Source organism: Felis catus, chromosome A3, assembly GCF_018350175.1.
Source record: "Felis catus isolate Fca126 chromosome A3, F.catus_Fca126_mat1.0, whole genome shotgun sequence".
Lineage (NCBI taxonomy): Eukaryota > Metazoa > Chordata > Mammalia > Carnivora > Felidae > Felis > Felis catus.
Window position 1 is genome coordinate 95,280,334 of NC_058370.1, and position 18,309 is coordinate 95,298,642.

Below are 18,309 nucleotides of genomic sequence, written 5' to 3' on the forward strand. Positions count from 1 at the left end.
ACTTGGAGTCAGAATTATGATCATGCTTCATTGTCCATAGCTGGCTTTCATCCTCCATTGTCAGTGCTATGAAATTCCATTATTTTCCCTTTGTCAGTAGACATTTTAATGGGCAACTCAGAGACTGCCTTGGGGGTTACTAGTCAGATATTGTTAAGGGGATAACAGACCTCGTTTAGATAACACTGTAGTAAATAGTTAATAGGTATTACCAGGATTTGCTCACTTGTTTTGTTTCTGATTGCATCAGTATTTCACAATAATTAATACAGCAATAACATTAGATGTGTTAACACACCTTAATCCCACTAGGGCTCTCTGAGACCTTCTGTGATCTAGACCATTTCTAAGAGGCATGAAGCTGTAAACTAACCCAAAACTTGGGTTTCCCTAGGCACACCCAGTCTCTTCAAATTTCACTGAGGCTAAGGCCCTGTGGCCGCCAGACAAAACGGCCTTGTACTCTTTGAAAACAGAGGGACTGTTGAATTTTAAACTAGGGAGACAGGGAGGGAGGGAGGGAAGAAGGAAGGAAGGACTGTGGTAGAAGTGAAACAGGACCTGCCCAGTGATCCCGGAGACCAGGTGAACGACTTAAATCTGCAGAGTCAAATAAGAGAGTGAACGGAGGATGAAGGTACAGGGGAAAGGAAGTGAAGACACGTACACATTGTTCTCTTTTCCTGGGGAAAGCTCAGAATAATTAAAGGAGACATAGTGCCTCACTTAACCATGCCTTGTTCTTGAGATTTCCTGATTAACTGCTTTAATTACTTCATATCAGAATAACTTGCTTCTTTAAAAGAATAAGTCTGACTGATGTTATCTTCCTTCAGATTTTTTTTAAAGATCTTCAGAAAAGGAAAGTGAATAACTGCACAAAGGCCTGTTGACTTTGTTTCCTACTTGTTTGATTCAGAATACTTTGCACAGCAGCTGGTGAGGGTCTGGTGTATATGAGGTAGAACAGCACAAGTTATTTATTTATTTTTTTTGGTTGCTACCTTGAACTATGAAGGTAGTAAAAATCCCAGGACACATTTATCTTCCCGGGTTGTCACAGACAACTAAGAAAGCCACAGGATTTTCTCATACCATTAGCATTTGCTTTTGGCCTTTTCCATGTTTATAAGATTAGACTTGGGGCAATGAATCATTAAATCAGTACATAATTTATTTCATAAAATTGTTTTCTTTTTTGGAATTTTGAAAATTCTGTATGTATTTGAGGTGACTAAGTTATTATCTAAAGGGTTTAACTGACATTGAGAGCCAGAAAATCTGAAGATCATAAGTAAAATTTTGTCCCACTTTTCAACAAGCAGTTTCTTGGTTCCTAAAGAAAAAAAAAAAGTTTGACCTTTCTCATCTGGGCATTAAGAATCTTGGGAACTTAATATGTGAGTATAAAACCACTCCATTGGAGTTAGGTATATGCTAGAGCCTTTCTTTTTCTTTCTTTTTTAATGTTTATTTTTAAGAGAAAGAGACACAGAGGACGAGCAGGGGAGGGGCAGAGAGGGGAGGACACAAAATCTGAAGCAGGCTCTAGGCTGACAGCAGCAAGCCCCACGCGGAGCTCAAACTCACAAACCGTGAGGTCATGACCTGAGCCGAAGTCGGACACTTAACCCACTGAGCCACCCAGGTGCCCCTATGCTAGAGTCTTTCTTCTGGGGTAACTGTAGCTAAACACTTCACTGTTACGCTCCAGATTTTACTTGGTATGTCATGCTTGCTCAGTTATGGCTTTGAGTACAATTAGATACAAATTCAGCTTAAAGATAGTTAATTCCTGGCCAAAGAAAGACTAAGATATATTTGTGTTTCACCTCTTGGTAGGACAAACATAATACATGCAGACTACTTTGAAACAGATGAGTAATTACGAATAGGGTGAACTAGCATTTGAGAGCTTTTATCCCTGGTAATCATTGACTGTTTGCATACCTTCTTAAAGTGTATAAAACAACCATGTACTACCACCATTGAGTATCTGAGATGGAGAAGTGATTATTTCATTAATTTCCTCATGGTGATTGGCATCATGCATGCCAAAGGATACATGAAAGAAACAATGTAATGCAGTGGCTAGATCATAGACTCTGGAGCTGTAGGGAATGTGTTGCAATTTCAGCTCTGCATTTTGCTCTGAGGCTGGACAATTACTTCTCTCCTTAAGCACATTACTTGCTTCCTCTAATGGACATCTAAGTGCATTTTTTCCCTTGTGTTTTGTTTTGCAATTCTTGTTATTGTAAATTGGGTCTTACCATTGGATATTCCTTGTATATATGAAGGCAGTTAATTTTGCATATTGATACCAGTGGCTTTATGAAAAAATTAATTTGTAGTGAGTTTTTGGTTGATTCTTATTTTTTTCCAAGTTAATAGGTATAACATCTCCAAAAATTATTTTATCTTCTTCTTTCAACTTAAAAAAAATTTTTTTAACGTTTATTCATTTTTTGATAGAGACAGAGCATGAGTGGGGGAGGGGCAGAGAGAGAGGGAGACAACAGAATCCGAAGCAGGCTCCAGGCTCCGAACTGACAGCACAGAGCCTGATGCGGGGCTCGAATGCACAGACGGTGAGATCATGACCTGAGCCGGATTGGATGCCCAACCGACTGAGCCACCCAGGCACCCCTTCTTTCAACTTTTAATGCCCTTCTTTACCTTTCCTAATTGTGTTTTCTAGAACCTTCAGAAAGATATTAGATAATTTTTATAAATTTGCAATTTTTTTTGTTTTGTTTCAACATTAGATTGCTTCTATTATTTTACATTGTGTCTGTGGCTTTTGGATTAATGTATTTGTAAATGTGTACAGCCCACAGATATGCACACATGAACGCCTGATTTATCACCAGTAACTTCTTAGCTTTCAAACTCAATGGGTATTTTCAGTCTTGATCTTACTTGCTCTCTTTGTAGACTTCCCTACTGTTTTGTCAACTGTGCTCATGAAATCTCTGGGATCTAGTCAGAACTCTCTGGCCATTCTTAGTATCATTTGTGAGCTCCTTTTGCCTATTATACATTGAGGGCTTCCTGATGTTGTGTCTTGGACTCACTATTCATGCTGTTATTTTCCCTGGGGATATTGTATTCATTTTCATGGCTTCTGCTGCCGCCTTTATTCTGATGGTCCTGCATCTTTATAGATGGCCCTTTTTCATACCCTTGCAGCCAACTTTCCACCAGACTTTTCCACATAAATGAAACACAGGCACGTTAAACCTACTCTTCTTCACCTGCTATCTTTTATGATTGTCAAGGTCAGCAAATGTTTTCTTAAAGGATCAGTCGTAAATATTCCAAGCTTTGTGGGCCACACAGTCTCTGTCCAAACGTTTCAGTTCTGCCATTGTAGTGTGAAAATGGCCAGTATGTAAACGAACAGGACTGGTTGTGTTCTAATAAAACTTTATTTACAAAATAGGAAGCTGACATCCAGGATATAGCTTGCTGACTCATGCCCTGTGCATGTTGCCCATGCTATAAATTTAGGTTTTATCTTTGATGGTTTATTCTTTATTCTCATAGCATGTATATCTTCAAATTTTGCAGGTTGAATTGTGTCCTGCAATATGTACTCTTTATCTGCATAAATACAATCTTGTACTCTCCCCATTTTTTGGGGGGGTTCTAAAGGCTTGGCAATTGCTCTGAAGAATTCTACTTTTAGTCCTGCCAAAGCTAATTCCCTAACTGCCAGAGGAAGCTTTCTAAAACCAACCAGGATTGGGGCGCCTGGGTGGCGCAGTCGGTTAAGCATCTGACTTCAGCCAGGTCACGATCTCGTGGTCCGTGAGTTCGAGCCCCGCATCAGGCTCTGGGCTGATGGCTCGGAGCCTGGAGCCTGTTTCCGATTCTGTGTCTCCTTCTCTCTCTGCCCCTCCCCCATTCATGCTCTGTCTCTCTCTGTCCCAAAAATAAATAAAAAACGTTGAAAAAAAATTAAAAAAAAAAATAAAAAAAATAATAAAACCAACCAGGATTATATGACTCTCATGTTTCAAACTCTTGATGACTCTTCATTGTCTGAAGTAGGGTTGACAAAGTGAAATCTTGCTAACATGGCATAGAAGTCTCTCAGAATATGGCTGGGCTCTTTTCACAAACTCTGTCTCCTATTCCTATTTTGGTCCATTCACATCTTTGGAGAAGCAAATGCCAAGGTAAGTGGGATCAGATACATAAGATTTTCCTGTGAAGGGTAAAGTGGGAGAGGACCAGCAGAATCAGCTGAGAGAGATTTTTGACTGCAGTGCAGGTCAAACACTTGTGCAAGGAGAGAAAGAAGAAACGGATTTTGTAGGAAGAGCCTCAACACAGTTGTGACAATGTCTCAGGCCAGAGGAAAATCCAGAGCAAGAGCAGAGGTTGCCTGTTGGGCAAGTCCCCATCATGCAAAAGCGGCCTGATTGGGCTTGGCAATTGACAAAGGCTACCTGGGGTCAAGTGTGGCTTCTTATGGAACGGTGATGGGTCTATAGGTACACAGATGGAAGCAGTCCATTAACTGTGCTCACGTGGAAGTTTCTCTTAAAGGAGAACTGATTGGGGCACCTCCATGGCACCAAACCTGTGACTTCACGCTTGACACTTCAGCTTCAATAAACCTCTTGTGATATTCTTCATAAGCCATGATATCCTTCATCTCCATGCATTTGTTCCCAATTCCTGCCCCTGACTTTGCTTGGTCAAGTACTTTTCCTGCTTCATGCCTCAGCTAAGGGATAATCTCCGGAAACATGTCTTTACCTCCCACCTCCCAAATTGCCATTACTCAGTGATCCCTCAGCATCATTGGTATGTTCTCCAAATTAGGATTGGTTGTGCATGCTTTTGGTTTTATTTTTGAGTGGACAGTAAACCTCTTGAAATAACGGATTATTTAGTCTCTGCCTTCAGATATCCATACCAACTGATGCCAATTTTGGAATGAATGGTTGTACTCTCAGTTAGTGATTGGACAAGGTGACCCACACGACAAAAAACAGTATGACAGATGATACTCATGCCATTATATTTGGTTTAGGAGAGTGGCATAGCTGATGTATGAAATAGTTGTTTTTTTTTTTTTATGATTGTGATTAATTAGAATCATTTCAGCCAATTGTGGGCAATCTGATATAGCAATGCTGGGCTTAAAGTCAAAAGACTTGTGTTCAAATCCTGAGGTCAAATCCTGAATGACCATGGCACAACATCCCTGGTGTCATTTTTTTCTCTTCCATTAGATATAGTAATATCAAGAGCACAGAATTGTAGACCTCTCAAACCATTTGTAATGTATACAGCCTCTTGCTTTACAGAGGTCTCTTGGCTGCCTCCTACTGTACCAGCCTGCATCAGGCATGACTCATCCCATGATTGTACTGAAACCGAGATCACATATCTCCCTGTAGGGAGAATGGACGATAGCTGTGATTCAAAAGCAGGTGTCTTCTAATAACGGTATGTGAGGTGAAGAAGGTATATGTATTATTCTGGGTACTGGACTTAAACTGTATGGACTCCTAAATTATTTCAGGTTAAATTTTTTATAGAATTCAACAGTAGAAATAATGGGAGATCAATTATGTAATAGACCATTACTGCACTGACTTACTTGGTGGAAGAATAGTATCCTAGCCTTCTTTGCTTGGGGATGAATTGTTATGGCTGCTGTCTTTAAGGCTCTTCTTTCCAATTGTCACTCCTTAAACTGTAAGAATGAAACAATCATTTTCTAAAAGTAAAGATGTTAATAAAGAACACGGTAAGTAAAACTCACAAAACACAAAATATTATGCAAGTCAAAAAAGCAGAATAAAAATAGAGGACATAGAAAGAAATTAAAGTCTCATTTTTAAAAAGAAAAAGATTGAGAAATGTAGGCCTGCCATTTTAAAATGAGCTAAAATGACAATATAAGATGGAACTAAGAGATCAAAAGGATAAAAAGATTAAATGAGCTTAAAGAAGGCAAACAAGAGACTTAGACATTTAAAATGTAAAATCTCAGTGGATTAAAATAAGTCAGAATAGTAGGAAACAGTATAAAATTCTATCACAGGGGCGCACCTTTGTCTAAAGGCAGAGAGAAAGCCTTGGCCTTGCCCTTCTCTGGTGTTAGCCTGTTACCAACTTTTAAAATACTCCATGACCAGGAGAGTTTTGATCCAGAACGCTGCTACGCCCCTTCCCGCCAGAAGAGGGCAGCCACACAGAGAGTCGAAGACAGGCTGTACTAATGCAGGAAAGAGGCTTTTTACCTGTCTGAAATGACCCTGAAGTGTGCTAGCAGAGACACCTAGGTGTTTAAACAGCCTGTCTTAAGTCATTCCCAAATACTGCAGAAGCAAATATTTCTCCCTCTCTCAGCTTTGACATTCATTCTTTCTATTTCTTGATCAGGATTCAGTTCGAGGAGTTTTTTTTTTTTTTTTTTTTCCTATTGCTTTAGCAACTATAAATAGTCTTTTCTTCTAGTCCTTAAGCCTCTGGATTCATTTGGCTGTGTGTGTGTGCGTGCGTGTTTTCTTATTTTTTAAAGCCTGTTTGAGATCTGGCCAGTTTTCTGAACACATACCCATCATCCACACAACCAACCCATGCGCCCTCCCTTACACCACACATCATCCCCCTCCGCCCATTACATACAACATAAAGCCACCCACTCAGAAACACACATAGGCAATGCACACACACCCATGCACACTTCCCTTTACCTTTATGCCTGTTCTCTCCTGAGTGGCTTCTCCCTGGCAGCCCTTCCTGTCTATCGTTGCAATGCTTCCTGTCTCCACCCCAGATACAGAAGAGAATATTGTACATTTACTGTTTCTTTTCCGGGGAAATTGTTTGAAACGTTTTTCCCCTGTAATCTATAAATAATGAATAATTCCATTAGAAATGTGATGAACAGTGTAATTTTTATGCGGCGTTTTTCAAGCTCACTGCCTTAGTGCATTTACTCTCATGACAGCCTTGGGTCGTGGCAAGGGGGAAGATCATTCCGCTGATGTTTCCATGTTTCCTAAAGTGTGTTGGGTTGTCCTAGGTAATGCATACATTGTAAATGGAACCCTCTCTTTGCTCAAACAGGTCTGAGGAATGCTGCTGTAAATTGACTCCTTTAATGCATAACTCCCCTAAAGCATGTCATGTGATAATTTCCTCTGAGCCTTGCAGTATTTTCAAAACATATTGGCCAGGGAAACCTTATTTTTTCATCAAAACATTACATCTCTAAGCTCAGTGTTCCATGGAAAATAATTTAGGAAGTAATGTTCTAATGACAGTAGTACATTTTCCTCTGTTCTGCACAGAAACTGTTTCACAGTTGCTCTTCCTGAAGAGTTCAAATTTACCTCTGTATATTTTCATCAAATTGGCACTTCTTTATATTTTTAGTACAACATATAATAAAAAAAATCTGTGATAGAACTGGTATATGATGCTGAAGAGTCTCTTGAAACCTCTAAGCAGAACGAATGATTTTCATTATGTTTTATGTGAATAGGAGTTTCTGCAAAAGAGTTCTTAGAGGGGCACCTGGCTGACTCAGTCGGTTGAGCATCTGACTCTTGATTTTGGCTCAGGTCATGATCCCATGGTCGTTGGATGGAGCCTCACATCAGGCCCTACCCTGAGCCTGGAGCCTGCTTGGGATATTCCTTGTGTCTCTCTGTCTCTCCTTCTCTCCCTTCTCTCTCTCCCTCTGCCCCTCTTCTCTGCTTAAGCACATGTGCTATCTCTCTAAAAGAAAAAAAAATTCTTTGAAGATCAATAATCTCTATAAAATAGTCTGATTATATCTTCATCAGGTGTTTAGTTAGAATATCAGTACTTAATGCATGTTACATGATAAAATTATCATAAATGCATTAATCAAAAGCAGTAGAAAGAGGGAGTGAGAAAGAGAATTCAAAGGGATGCCCTTGGAAAGAGTCACTGCGGACACAGCTCTGGTACAGATAGCCAGTGTGGCAGGAACACCAATGTTCTCCTTTCAGCCTTCCTTTGGGAATCTCCCATCATATACCCTGCAAAGCCATCCACTATACTGAGGTCTCTTTGTGATTTTTTGACACTGTTGGGAGGGTTACTAGTGTACAAGATACAGGGTCTGAGTAGCACTATTCTGAGTTAAGTAAGAAGCATCTTCTTTCTAAGATCTAAGCACAAATGTGAAGCTGGTCTTTAAGCCAAAACCCACTACAGGATAGCTTATCTTCTGTTTGCACAAGCTCATGCGTTTGCCTTCTACACTGAAGAGAGAGCTTTGATCAATGAGTAATTACCTAGGAAATCCAAGATGCCAGGGGACCTCAGACCTTGTCTCTGTCTAGTGGATGCTTCGTTCTTCCAAGTCACCACCTGCTTGCACTCATTCCTCAGGACCTCCTAGCCTTTGTGCTGACAGCATCTTCCTTTATAACAGGAATCAGAGAGTCAGAGCCACCGATGTGTTGAGCACAAATTTCAGCAACTACCTTAGGATACTTTGGAGGGTCAGGGCACACTTTACCAGAGCACATAGTCAAACTTATTTAGGAAAAACTAAGCAATTATTTTATATTCCTTTAGAAGAAAATCACACAAGTGTCTTTCATAGTCTCCACTGTCTTTTTAGCACTAAGCACTCTAGTAGGCTATATGAGTTTTTAAAATTTGACGAACATTTAAGGAATTATGTGATCAAAGGACATAGCAATGAAATGGCAGTCCTGCCATAGGATCCTAGGGTCGTTAGACCATTGACTCCATTACCACCACTCCAGTCCTTGGACCTCTGAGTGTGCATCTCCAGTGAACGTGAGCATACCATTTGCTACAGCAGGTCTTTGCACTCTACTTAACGTTGTTAGAATGATCTTCCTTGTTCTGAGCAGAAAAGGGGTCCCCAGTGGAAACCAACCATTGGGAAAAGTCCGCTTTGCGTCTATTTCATGTTGTTATCACACGTTTCATGTCTCTCCACTCCCTTGACTTGCTGAGAATAATATTCTCCAGGTTCTGCTATTTCTCTATCTTTGATCTCCTTTTTTTAAAATTCTTTTTTAACGTTTTTATTTATTTTTTGAGACCGTGTGAGCAGGAGAGGGGCAGAGAGAGAGGGAGACACAGAATCCAAAGCAAGCTCCAGGCTCTCAGCTGTCGGCACAGAGCCCGATGCGGGGATTGAACCCATGAACTGTTAGATCATGACCTGAGCCGAAGTCAGACGCTCAACCGACTGAGCCACCCAGGGGCCTCTATGATCTCCTTTATTGACTCCCATCCTTCTGCACGCCCCAGAAATTGGTACTCATTGGGTCTTATTTGGTTTTATTATTCTATTCACATTATTAGTATGTCAGTTACTGCCTTGTGTCCCGATAACCCTAATGATTCCCAGGTCCTCATACAGGTTAATCTGTCTCTTGAATTCTGGATACATATTTCTGTCCACCACTGGATATCCCCACTTAGGTGTTTCCAAGCTCCTCAGGCTTAGCAGGGGCAAAGTGAAGCTTAAATTCTCTGCAACACTTTCGTGTAAAGAAGTATCTCTATTTTCCCCTTAGGTAGGCTCCTTCAGAACATGCTAGTGTCTCCATCATGATGCTGTCAGTTAATTGTGACAAATTCCACATACGTACAATGAAGCTTTTTCTAGAACACTAGTTTTTTATACAAAATATGTTCATGTCTAGTGGGAAGTAACCTATACAGTGTCTGTCCATTGGATGCTATTTGCCAAGGTTTCACAAGGCTTCCTTTGTTGGGATTCCCCACTTCTCATGAAGTAGATAGAACATGTACACTAGTCACCATTAATGCATCTTTAAGTTATTGATTACAAATCATGTTCAGCTCTGGGCCTTTAAAATCTTCCCTTAATCCTTCAAAGTGCTGCAATAAAGTTTGCTTTCCCTGAAGGCTATGCATGTAAAAAAAACAAAACAAAACAAAAAAAACAAAAACAAAAAAACAAAAACCCGTGTCACAATCTTATTTGAAAACTCTTTGATTGAGGATAGCCTTTTCCAAGAACATGTTCTTGAAATAAGATGTGCTGTTTTCTCCCTGAAGATTAGATTTAGGGGAGAGTCTCTTACAGACAGTTGCTACTTGGTCAAGGCCACCTTGGTGTCTCTCAACGCAACCAGCTACTTCTCTATGGAGAGTCTTGCCTTGGATATTTCTGGTTTAGAAAACAGTGTGCAAAGGCAGTCATCTCTTCTCTAATTCTTTCATGGTGCTGCTTTCAGAATAAGATAATCCTGGACCCCATGACGTTCAGCGAGGCCAGGTTCCGGCCGTCCCTAGAGGAGAGGCTGGAGAGCATCATCAGTGGCGCGGCGCTCATGGCAGACTCGTCCTGCACACGTGATGACCGGCGCGAGAGGATCGTGGCCGAGTGCAACGCCGTCCGGCAGGCGCTCCAGGACCTGCTCAGCGAGTACATGAACAACGTAAGTCCCGGGCTGTGGGGCTCCACGTCTGGTGGGTTTGGGCACCGTCTGGTGGCGTTTAGGAAAGCGTGCATAGCAGGAAGAGGAAAACAGGTGTTTTCTGGAGAGAGTCAGGTGAGACTGAAGAACCACTTAGGGAGGGTAGTGTCCTGAGCTCAGCTCAGGATGCACTGTTAGCAGGGAAGAGAGTGGTGGAAGAGACTTGTGAAAACTTTGGCTGTTTACTTGAATGATTTTGTGGTCATTTTGATGGCTGACCCTGGATTGAGGTAAGATGGCAATCGATAAAAAAAGGATGGTGGATGGAAATGACTGAGGATCTAATGAAGTCCTCCTGTACAAAGGGTGGCTATAGATACTCATCGTCGTCCTTAGGAGGCATTGGTAAGCAAAATAGGTTATCAAATGTTTATACAGGCTTGGTTTAGGTGGAAAGGTTCCAGTGGCAATGCAACGTGGAGGAAGTATTGATTCATTGTGCAGCTGGAAGTCCTTATGAGAATCCATCTCTAGGCCTTCAAATGGGTATTAGTGATATCCAGCGATTTTGCAGCACAGGCAGTAGCTGTCCTCTCCTACAGTTGTAAAGTGGGATGGTCGCTACAGACCTGAAAACTATGCAGAGAAGATGAAATCCATATTCTTGGTTGTGAAAGGCACTGAATTATGTTTGTATTGATTTGCTACCTTCATTCAGCTAAAATTATGTGGGTGGTGCCCACTGCTTACACCATGAATGATCTGGAGTTTCTCCTGTCCTGGACTCCTAGGTTCGAGAGAATTCAGCACAAAGTGGCAAAATGTAGGTACAGTGAGGTCTTGACATCACATGTTGAAGGAATGCTCTGTATGGTGGTCAAGCAGGGAGCAGGGACACTGGAAATCTGCTCATGGCTCTTGAAGCCCATGCTGGGTCCTGTTGGAGCACCATGAGGCAGCACTGAGACAATGCAGTCAACCCTGGCCTCTCTCCAGCCCAATACTTCTTATTACCTGCCCCCAACCCTGCTGACCTGCAGCCTACGGGTAGAGCCAGGAGTCAGCATTGACAGGAACTGTCTGCTCCTGCCAGACTCCAGAGAGCTTTGACCTAGAAAACAAAAAGATGTAGAATGTCCTACAACCTGAAAACCAAAAATCTGTCTCCTTTCCATCAACCTTCAGATTCTTTGATTTGGGAAGACTTGCCCCTTTCCAGCACACAAAGAATAAGGTATGGATGTCTAATGTGGATGCTTATGAGGATTTCTCCATATGACAATGGATGGCCAATACTTTCTGCGACTTTGGTTTATGGGTGCTACGCTGAGTAAAGCTAGAAATATTGACTGCCACTGTCTCCTATGCTGAGTGAATTTTTTGAATAGTGGATTTAAAAAGAAAGAATGCTTATAAAATCTGGGACTCTATGTTTGTTGTTTTTAACAGAATAGTGGTAGGTTACTTACTTGCATATGGAATTTGGTTTATAGTAAGGCATACTGGTATTTCTATCCGTGAAGAATTATTGCCCAAGAAGAAGTAGAAACAGAGATCACAGTGATGCTTAAGATGTCAATATGAATAATTCAGGGGAAAAAAAGTATATTCCTGTGAATAGTAATCACAACGTGACTAAACGAGAATTGATTGAGAAGTGACATGCAATTTTCAGGTTGGTGTCTAGAATCCTGTGAAGTAGAAGTTTTTTTCTTTCAGTGTAAACTCCTATAGATCAGCAGAGCTATGGATTTTTGTATTTTATTGACTCTAGGTGCTTGTTTTTCTCTTCACAACCTTGTGATACAGGAATGTTTTGTATTTTGTGTTATGAAAACTTGGTTTCTACTTTGATATGGTTACAGATAATACATGGGCGGGTTTAGTGCTTAAATTTCAATGTGTGCAAATTCTCTTCACTTTGAACCATCAGGATCAAAGCCTTGAGCTAAAATACCTCCTATTGACTTTGATGTAAACTGTGTAACTTCACGCTTCTTTGGTGATTTCCAGGTAGAACTGGATGCAGCTGCATCGGCTTTATATATCTCCCCAGTGCTCTCATTTCTACTTTGAAAATACCAATTTATGTTTGGGTATGGCATATAGGACTATAAACCCCACATGCACCTCTATGCCTCGACTGGCAAGTCTGTTGTATTTAACAGTAACCAGTAAATTAGTGGTGCCTAGGCTGTTGGTTATAAGACACTTCTTTTTAACGTTTGTGAGCTCTGGGAGTAAATGTATTATCAAATTATCACTCTGCAGATTTTCATCTTAATGAGCTAAACAATAGCATTAGGATAAAGTATTTATTACATGGAGAAGAGAAGGTTTAAAAATGAGCATAACTGAGACTTGAGGATTCTAAAAATGTCCTGATCTTTCACTGATGAACATTCAACTTGTGAAGCTCACCTGTAGGCAAAGCTGTTCTAGAATTTCGGAAATGCCGAGCCATATCCAGTGCAGGGAGATGGAGACTGGGAGGGAGAGCTGTGTACTAAGTGATTAGGGGAAGGTGTCTGCATGGGCCATGTGCCATGGGTTCCATGGAGCTCAGGAGCTAGCATTGTGCGTTAGCTATTTTCACAAAGGTATATACAAATTGGTGTGTGTGTGTGTGTGTGTGTGTGTGTGTGTGTGTGTGTGTGTGTGATTTGAAGATGTAACAAAAATCAGGCACTTCAGAGAAACTGGTAAGAGAAAAAAAGCACTGGGTAAACAGATGCGTGTGGCAAAAATTATGGTCACAGAGTATGGCTGTGATAGAAAATAAAAGCCCTGCGTCGCCTTGTTTTGTCAAGTTGGTGATGTAAGCCCAAATGAGAAGGTTCTTTAAAGAATCCTCCTTTAAATAGAACGTATTTGTTCATATTTGAAGACTGATAATGACTCTTTCTCCAAAAGATGTGTGGCCTTTGGATGAGTGCCATCAGAGTGGTGCTTGGAGTATTATGCTGAGTACTATAAATAGTGCCAAATTATAATGAAGACATAAACTTTTCCCTGTAACTTACAATTTTAGACAGTTTTTTTTTTCCTGTGGCAGTAAATTTTTTTAATTAAAAAATCTTAAAAGTGGTCCTAAGATAGGCAACAATTAGACATGGTATTTTATTGATAAGGATTTTATGGTGGATTCAAATATTATATCCATTCAACAAATGTGTTTTGGCTACTTTGGGCCAGGCGCTGTTCTAAGTTCCTGGCTTATAGAAGGGAATAAAATAGACAAAATTCTCTGTTCTCTACCCTCTAGTTGGGGGAGACAATAATTTGCACCAAGGCCCTCTCAGATGATGACAAGTGACACAGGAGAACGTAAAACAGGGAGAGAGAGCATGGGTATGGCTGTAAATAAGGATGGCCTGGAAAGTGTTCATTGAGCAGATACTTTTGTTCGAAGACCTTCTGGAGGTGAGGGAGCAAAGAGCATTTGAAGTGAAAGTAACAGCAAGATTAAACACCTTGGGAGCAGGTGCCAAGGAACCTTCATGGGCCCACCATCATGGTTGTTAAGAATGAGTGGGGCCAGCAGAAAGCGGTTCTGCAAGGTTACAATGTGTCTGACTACCCAGGGCTTGTGCTGCATTCCATGGAATTTGACTTTCACTTGAATGGAATGGGAATTCATTTGGAGAGTGTTGGGAAGAAATGTGTCTGTTTTATGAACACAAAATGGACATCGATCCGTGTGAATGGCAGTTGCGGCTCTCACAGCCACCCTGTGTGGTATCTTTAGTTGGTATGTTCATCTGGCTTTGCTTGCACAGAAAATTCCGATTTTCTCAGGTGTAACCATTTGTAAAGAGCTCACTTTGCAATGCCTGGATACTTTGCTAGACAGATTGCATTTGGAAAGGGAGCGAAGTAGAAAAATTTTGTTTCAAAGTTGTATCACCAAAAATATCCAACTACTCACATTCTTATAAAAGACTAGCAAAGTATAGTAGTTTCACTACTAAACCTAAGTGCGGAACAATAGAGAGATGTGTTAAACCATTACTTATCTGTGCACCATTTGCTGGTAGGTTTCGGTGAGAATATGTGATGATCATATGTGCCTGGACTTTGTGTGTTGTGGTGCTGTGTGGTCTGGTTCAGTTTGACATGCATGGACACTCTGTGTTGCTTTAAATTGTTTTTAAGACTAATGCCGAACTATCATTTTTTTAAACCATCAAAGTTTAATTGCATAATGATGGCAGAGAATCAGGTGGCATAAAGTAATGACTTGTCTCTGCTGTGTTAAAATGTGTCAGGTTATTTTTTAATTGTATTTTTATAAGTAGTTAAAATGATATATTTTTACCAAATACTTGAATCCAACTTTTTTCAAACCTCCCAAGGTACCTAAGTGGATCCCTGAGGATAATTTGTAAACCACTAATGTAATGCACATGTTAAAAGCTGATGTGGGAGTGTATATACATCTTACAAGTGTCTGAAGAATCATTGTCTTAGCCTTTGCCAAAGAGTAGAATTTATTGTAAAGAGGGTTCCCAGTGGGTCCAGTTTGTGAGGGGTGAAGTCTGAAATGAGGTCTGAAAAGTTCATGCTCCACCCAAACTAGGTCCTATACCATTACCAAGGCTCCAGAATTCAAAAGTATATTAGTAACACGTGAAGTGATATCCAGAGTGGAGGGAACTCTGAAAATAGTGAGCTTGTATGCTGTTTTGTTGTGGTTTGTTTTCTAATGATGCAGATGCAAGAGAAATGTATGTTTATTGTAGATGATAAAAAAGAAAAAAAAGTATTTAAGCTGTCACCCCTAAATATAATCATTGTGAGCAATTTTGCATATGTCTTTCCAATGTTTTTAAACTTCAATAGTGACACATTTGTACACACACGGAGAAACACATAGGCATATTATACCTTGAGTTAAAAAAAAATAGAGTCGTTGTGTATGGTATTTTGTAATCTATTTTCTTAATGTTTTGTGAATATGTTACCATATCAGTAAACATTCTCTAACCTTAGGTTTACTGGCTGCTTAACATTTTATTATGTAAATATGTAATAATTCATTGTGAAGCAATTCGTTCTGACAGTATGTCTTATAGAAGAGTGTTGGGAAAGAGAAGTAGGGAAGCCTTTTCATGCTGGCAGCATAGAATATTGCTCTAGACCTAAAGTACAACCGAGGTAACAGTGAGACAGTGAGGTGGCACAGCTTTACAGTTTAGGTGCTTTAAAGGGATCGCTGAGAATTTCATACAGTGAAACTTTGGTATGTGAAGACATTTTAAATGCCTTTGAGGTTTTACTTAAACTTCTCATAGGTGTATTTTTTTGTTCTTTATTGTGTTGGTTTTTCTGTATAACCTTGCTTTTCATTTATCAGAGTTTCCCTAAGTTGGCTATAGATAGTACTGCAGAGAGGGGTCTAGGACAACCAGCAGGCAAGTTCAGTAGTTGGATTTGATCTAGGGTCCCAGAGAAGGCCTTGAAAGCTTCTAAAAGGAGTGCCATCAGAAAGATAACTTTGTCATAGAAATTCTTATGCTGCCAAATATCTCTCCGGTGGGGAGATAGAAGAAAGGCTGAGTAGCTGTTATCACTTAATAAGGCTAGTTGCTAATTACACATATAAACTGCTTCCAGTTTTATGTAGGCCTTCTCATTTCTGTCCTTTCAGTTACTATGTAGAAGAGGGGGTGGAATTCCCAGATGCCAGTTCAGCTGATGACAAGTGTCTCTACCAAAAGATTTGGCTTAATATAAAATAGAAAGTAATGCTTGAAAATGTTCGTGGGCCCTTTTTGACCTGGTGTTGCCCATACTTGCCTATAAAAGGCCTCTGTTTTAAGAGGAAATTTAGAGCTGTCTTAATGGGACTGGAAGTTCCATTCAAGGGAAGGATTTCCAATATCCTAATTTGATGTCTGTGGAGAGAAGGTTTTCCTTGTCTTCTCCTTATTTTCATTTTTTCTTCTCTCTCTCTTTATACTCTGTGCCTTCAAATGTGGTCAGTGCTCTCATCTCCATGAATTTTGAGCTTCAGATTCATCTGTACAATTATGCTTCTTGTATAAAACTTTTGCTCTATGAAGAGATAATTTTTAAATTGCTTTTTAGTTGGTATTCCCTGCTCAGACATTGAAAAAGTACAACTAGTTTACCAAACCCTTTTCCTAAGGTCTAAACCTGTTCTTTGAATCTACTCTTCTAAGAAATATGGTTGGGAAGAGAAGTCTTTTGGATAGCACATGAGACTTCATCTTTGAATTACACTGCACTCCCATTTGCCTCCATTTTTAGGAAGTTTTCAGTGTGACTTCTGGAGGTACGCTGGTACTTGTCCAGAGTAACACATTATTTTAAAATATTCTTAGCATATTCTTTTCCTTTAAAAAAGTTAAGTTTATTTATTTTGAGAAGAGGTCGCATGAGCAGGGGAGAGGCAGAGAGAGAGAGAGAGAGAGAGAGAGAGAGAGAGAGAGAGAGAGAAAATCCCAAGCAGACTTCACACCATCAGCACAGAGCACCATGTGGGACTCCATCTTGTGAATCGTGAGATCAAGACTTGAGCTGAAACCAAGAGTTGGACACTTAACTGACTGAGCCACCCCGGTGCCCCTCAGATTATGTTTCTAATGGTGTTCAACTGAGTTTGCTGCAGTGGGATCTCAGAAGGCCAAGGGAGTGTTAAGGAGAGGTATGCAGAGCAGCCCTGGCTCAGGCTTTGGTGATAGGAGAATGTCCAGCTGTGTTGGGGAGACATATTCCCAGGGGTAGTAATGAGGGTGAGGGAAATCGTGCCATGATCAGATGTGCCACCAAGTGCTAGAGTGCTCTGAGTGGCTCCAGGAAGAGATGGAGACTGGCAGGTGGTTGGTTAGCACAAAACACTGGTATAGGTAACATCTAGTCCTCATGGGAGCGTGCCAGGTCTCCTTGGTATTAATGCACAGTATGGGGCAGTTATCCTGGTAGGGGTGTTAAGCCCTTTGAAAAGTATATTGTGCTGTATACATGTTCACTGTTACCTATTATCAGCTCATTACATGCAATTGAATGACTTACAGGATCCCAGAACAGATAGGTCTGACTAGATTTGTTTCCTTTCGATCATCAAGGTCAATTCTTAATGCAATCTCACATGCCATCTCTTGGCCAGGAAAGGTCCTTCCTACATGAAACTCTACCATGTTCCCCACTATGGATAGTTTAGCAGAGTTTACAAGCCTGTGCTTTGTAATGACCTATACACCCAGGTTCAAATCTTTGTATTGTCCCTTGTATCTGACATGAACTTGGGCAAAGTGGATAGACTCTGAGCCTCAACTCTTTCAGCTATAAGGTGGGTAATAGAATTTACCTTTGGGAACATTCAGAGATCAGATGAGGCAGTGGCAGCCAGAGAGTTAAGTGTGAAAGTCATGTTTACTTCCATTTTCTCCCCAATGCTCTTCTGTCCCTGTTTTATTAACCTCAAATACAAACTCCATTCTGTAAAATTCATTGAGAGCTTTTTGGAGATAATGAGTGTAATAGATAAGGGAAAGCATCATTGGGTGTGTCTGGATGGGGGCTGAGCTGCCAGAAATGTACCTGGCTGTGTGGCCCTGTTTAGGGCAATACCGTGGACAACACTACTGACAAAGCTTGGGAGCAAAGGAGACTCCTTTTAAATGGGCTTTTTGAGACCTTGGAGAAAAATGACTAAGCTGGCAGTCCTGAGAAATCAGAGAGTAAACAACAGGAGGGCCAGGCCTCTGAGCTGTAAGAGGTTGGAGAGGTTGGATGCAGTACAGCTTTGTCTGAGTTAGTAGATGACGTGCCTGCCTTTTCCTGGTCCTTTAGGCTTCCAAGAGAAAAAGACTAGGGTTCTCCCTTGAACATGGGAATATCTCTAGTCCCT

General features: G+C 40.7%; 1 protein-coding gene across 6 annotated transcripts in view; it reads left to right on the forward strand.

Annotated features, from left to right (window-relative positions):
* Positions 1 to 18,309, forward strand: part of CTNNA2 (catenin alpha 2) — a 1,116,872-nt gene that overhangs the window by 383,384 nt on the left and 715,179 nt on the right. For all 6 annotated transcript variants that reach the window (XM_023251808.2, XM_023251809.2, XM_023251810.2 and 3 more), the window contains one exon: positions 10,251 to 10,454. In XM_023251808.2, the coding sequence (XP_023107576.1) occupies positions 10,251 to 10,454 (204 nt within the window). The remainder of the gene's footprint in view (positions 1 to 10,250; positions 10,455 to 18,309) is intronic.